Source organism: Arachis ipaensis, chromosome B09 (assembly GCF_000816755.2).
Source record: "Arachis ipaensis cultivar K30076 chromosome B09, Araip1.1, whole genome shotgun sequence".
NCBI lineage: Eukaryota > Viridiplantae > Streptophyta > Magnoliopsida > Fabales > Fabaceae > Arachis > Arachis ipaensis.
Window position 1 is genome coordinate 136,148,802 of NC_029793.2, and position 4,984 is coordinate 136,153,785.

The 4,984-nt window shown below is 37.3% G+C and overlaps 1 protein-coding gene across 1 annotated transcript; it reads left to right on the top strand.

The window, feature by feature from the left end:
• On the top strand, positions 496-3,142 carry LOC107617327 (elongation factor 1-alpha). The gene is given in 4 exon segments (XM_016319067.2): positions 496-725; positions 1,294-1,781; positions 1,866-2,730; positions 2,733-3,142. Coding segments are annotated over 3 exon segments (1,392 nt in total). The 5' UTR covers positions 496-725; positions 1,294-1,319; the 3' UTR covers positions 2,798-3,142.

Consider the following 4,984-nt stretch of genomic DNA (forward strand, 5'->3'; position numbering starts at 1 on the left):
CAACTTTTTAAATGAGTATGCCATTTAAATTATAATTTATTAATTTGTTATAACTCATTTGTTCTTAGCTTCTTGCCAACTTAAAGAATAGAGTCTTGATGAATATAAATTTTTATAAGAAAAGACAGTTTTATTTTAATATAGATAGTTCACAGATGACTTTTGATTTTTTTTTTCCTAATGTTCTTAGAAAAAATAGGATTTTAAGAGGTTAAAGATGACCATTGAAAGATAATTTAAAAATTTAAATTGTTTTTTAATAGAATTAATAAAAATCTGACAATGAAATATTTTTATATTTTGTAGGTATACTATTAATTTAGTTTTTTATGATTAATTTTAAAACATTTAAATCTTTAATGGAAAGTAATAAATAAAAATATTAAATGGATCCAACAACCCTAAAAAGCAGCCCAATCGGATTTGAATCAACCCGCTAACCCGAAAATCCGAAATAGCTAAAAACTTGTGTTGTGCCGCCGCATTATAATGCAACAAACGAGACGAGTTGTTGGCGCAACGCTGGGGTTCGAATCTTCGCGGATAAGCACATCAAACGGACACAAATGGAACGTGGTCAATAGTCTGAGGGCAATTCCGTCAATGTAAAATATCGAATTCAGCTATATAAACACTCTTAACCCTATCAAACTCGCACACTCTGCTCCCGTACACTCTCCACGCACACTTGCGGCTAGGGTTTTTAGCTCAGCTCCTTCTTCCAGGTTCGTTCCTTTGTTTTTCTTTCTCTCTTTCCGTTCCTTTGATTCGTCGTTGTTGTGTTGTGATAATCCATGCAATAGTTTATTTTTCGATCTATTTTTTCAGCAAATTATAGTTTTTCGATTTTTCTTGGAGTACTTTCTTTAGTATAAATGTTCTCTTCGGTTATTCTGGTTTTCTTGATTTTTATGTTGAATATTTGAATTGATTTGGTTCTTGTTTCGATTTATGAGCATGTTTAATTGAAACAATAGATCCAGAATTTTGAAAAATCGTATGTACTTTTGAATCTGGATATTCGCCTTTTTATCTATGTATAGATCTGGGGGATTTGGTTTGAATATGGTTCACAATGATTTGCTAAAAAGGGTAATTATTGGTTCGTGGTGATATTCGTTCGATCTGTTGTGACGCATCTCTTTGCTTTTGTGTCTTGAACATTTCAAAAGCGTTAATCTCTACATATTTTGATCAAAACTTATTATTTGATTTTGCGAGTATGTATTGTAATTTTATATGTGAGTAAGATTGTTCTGAATGCGAATCTCACGGGTCTATTTTATTTGGCAGATCTTTGTTTAAGGTTTTAAGAAATCATGGGTAAAGAGAAGACTCACATCAACATTGTGGTCATTGGCCACGTCGACTCAGGAAAGTCGACCACCACCGGTCACTTGATCTACAAGTTGGGAGGTATTGACAAGCGTGTGATCGAAAGATTCGAGAAGGAAGCTGCTGAGATGAACAAGAGGTCCTTCAAGTATGCCTGGGTGCTCGACAAGCTCAAGGCCGAGCGTGAAAGAGGTATCACCATCGATATTGCCTTGTGGAAGTTCGAGACCACCAAATACTACTGCACTGTCATTGATGCTCCCGGACACAGGGATTTCATCAAGAACATGATTACTGGAACTTCCCAGGCCGACTGTGCCGTTCTCATCATCGATTCCACCACTGGTGGTTTTGAAGCTGGTATCTCGAAGGATGGTCAGACCCGTGAGCACGCTCTCCTTGCTTTCACCCTTGGTGTCAAGCAGATGATTTGCTGTTGCAACAAGGTGAGATGATTAAACAGAATATGAGTTGATTGTCCTTTTCTGATTACTTATTCATTTTCTAATGCTAGCTTTTCTGTGCTATAGATGGATGCCACCACACCCAAGTACTCCAAGGCCCGTTATGATGAAATCGTGAAGGAAGTCTCATCCTACTTGAAGAAGGTCGGATACAACCCAGACAAAATCGCATTTGTTCCCATCTCTGGTTTTGAGGGAGACAACATGATTGAGAGGTCTACAAACCTCGACTGGTACAAGGGACCAACCCTTCTTGAGGCCCTTGACCAGATCAATGAGCCAAAGAGGCCATCAGACAAGCCCCTCCGTCTACCTCTTCAGGATGTGTACAAGATTGGAGGTATTGGAACTGTGCCAGTGGGACGTGTTGAGACAGGTGTCTTGAAGCCCGGTATGGTTGTGACCTTTGGACCTACTGGACTGACAACTGAAGTTAAGTCTGTTGAGATGCACCACGAAGCTCTTACAGAGGCCCTCCCCGGTGACAATGTTGGGTTCAACGTCAAGAATGTTGCAGTGAAGGATCTCAAGCGTGGTTTTGTTGCCTCAAACTCCAAGGATGACCCTGCCAAGGAGGCTGCTAACTTCACCTCCCAAGTCATCATCATGAACCACCCTGGCCAGATCGGAAATGGCTATGCGCCAGTGCTTGATTGCCACACCTCCCACATTGCTGTCAAGTTTGCTGAGCTCGTGACCAAGATTGACAGGCGATCTGGTAAGGAGCTTGAGAAGGAGCCCAAGTTCTTGAAGAATGGTGATGCAGGTCTTGTTAAGATGATTCCCACCAAGCCCATGGTTGTGGAAACCTTCTCTGAGTACCCACCTCTTGGTCGTTTTGCCGTCAGGGACATGCGTCAAACTGTGGCTGTGGGAGTTATCAAGAATGTGGAGAAGAAGGATGCTACCGGAGCCAAGGTCACCAAGGCTGCCCAGAAGAAGAAGTGAATCGTGCAGGGTGGTTTGAAGCAAGGGTACCAGCACCATCTCTACAATAAGTATTTGTCCCTTGTTTGCAGTATCTGTGTTTCTCGATTAGGGAGCTTGTTTATTGGACCTAGTTTCAAGTCTTCACCCTCGTCTCGTAACTTTTGTTCCCAGAACTGGGTTCTAGATCGACGGTGGCAAGGCTTTTTGGTTTTACCATGATTTTATTTTCTGCCTGCTTTTAGTTTTGATGTGTCTGAGAATACTTTTAAGTTTTGTAAACTGCAGTGAATTTTAGGACTTGTCCTACACTGCTAATTTGGATTTTGAACATCGAGTCTATATCATGTGCTTTAAACTTTAATTGTATCGACTCTTGATTGTGTTTTAATCAATATCCTCTATGTTTTAGTTTACTTTTGTTTCGTGATGGGGTTATGTTTTGTTATATTAAGTTGAAATTAGTTGTTCAAAAATTTTTCCCCGGTTTTCGTTAAATGGTCTTTTCCGAAACATTTGTTTTTGAAATTAAAGGACCCAAAACCTATCTGAAATGTCGTACCCCGATATATATTACAAGTTGAAATTAGTTCTTAAAATTTCTTCCAGTATTATGCATAGTTTTTTGTAATCTTTTGGAGGAAAAGTGTAAAACTTACATTTTTGCGAGTATCAGTTTTCTTTTATGCATCAAGGACTTCAAATTTGAACAACGCAGGAAAGAAGAAACAAAAATGCAAATCGAAGGAAAGAAGAAACAAAAATGCCAACTGAAATAAATATTTTTAATAAAGAACGAAGGAAATTGCAGAAAAGAAAATGGAAGTCTTCAACGAAGTTAAGGGTTGAAGATAACAATTCGAAACTTACAGAAAAATGAAAATGACTTTGCGAAGAAAAATAAATTGCTTGAAGAGAAATGACAAGAATTTGAAAAGAAAATATTAAGACATGGAAGGAACCACAGGGAATGAACTAGTGACAGGCTCAGTCAAAAGAATTCGAAAATAACTGTTCTCCCCTAATGCAAACTAAGTAATTGCTCGTGCATTATATTGTTAAACTCCACATGTCAACTGTTATCTTCATTCTTCGACGAGTTATATCAAATCAAGTCCCTTTTGACAACAACCTCACAAATTCCTCTTCTCGAATTGACCAGCAATTTTTCTACTTACAAATTGTCCCTTAGGATCGTTATTATCTTCGAGAACGAAATAAACGAGATCCTAAACAGGGCTCATTTTAAATCCTAATAAAAATAAAAAATCCGTTTATATGTTTAATAATTGTCCTCATCATCACGATCCCATTAATTACGTGCATATCGCGCATCTAATTATTTGCTCTTTCTTTCTCTCTCTTTTGAACTTCAATTTCCAATATATATATATATATATTTTGAAACAAAAAATTTCAACACACTAAAGTGGAGCAATAAACAAACCAAATATAACAAGAAAATAAACCAAAAAAGGCAAACCCAACACTAAGAATCAATCTCCTGGTATTTTTAACATTGTCATTAACAACCAAAATGATTAATACCAGTCCATTCTTTGTAGCTCAAACATTCTTCTTTGTATAAACTTAACACCTGCTTCTTTATTGTTAAAAATTCTTTCATTACATTCCAACCATATGTTTCAAATTACTGCAAAAAACCCAACTAGCCACGTCTTCTACTCCTCTTTTCTATGAGACATGTCAGTCCAATTTTCAAACAATTCTTTAACGGTTCCAGAGATCGTCCAACTCTATCAAAACACCTCAACCAAGCGCACCAGCCAAGTAAACTCACAAAAGAAAAATAAATAAAGGACAAATTCCATCTCTTTTTTACACAGCACACATATCCAATAATTATATATTAACCCAAAACACTCTTCATCTTCAAAAAAAATTTTTCAAACAATCAACCGTCACTTTCAGCAACACAAGTTCTTTGCACTCTTTCTTCTGATCCACCACCATTGTTGTCAAAGATTTTATAATTCCCTTGCATTTTTCTGGTACGTGCTACTTTGTTCTATTCTCATTTTTCCATTCAAAACTACCCCATCATCTTTACCAAGAAGGGCAGACCATCTCAAAAACTTCTGAGAGATCAAGCTTAAAAATTCTTTCAACCACCATGGACACTATCATCAAAGACCCAGTCGATACCACGAATGACAAAAAGATTATTTTCTTCCCTTTCTCTGTTGAAAACAAACTTCATTATTTCGTCAGCCCTCTAAACTCCCGAGAACAAGCAA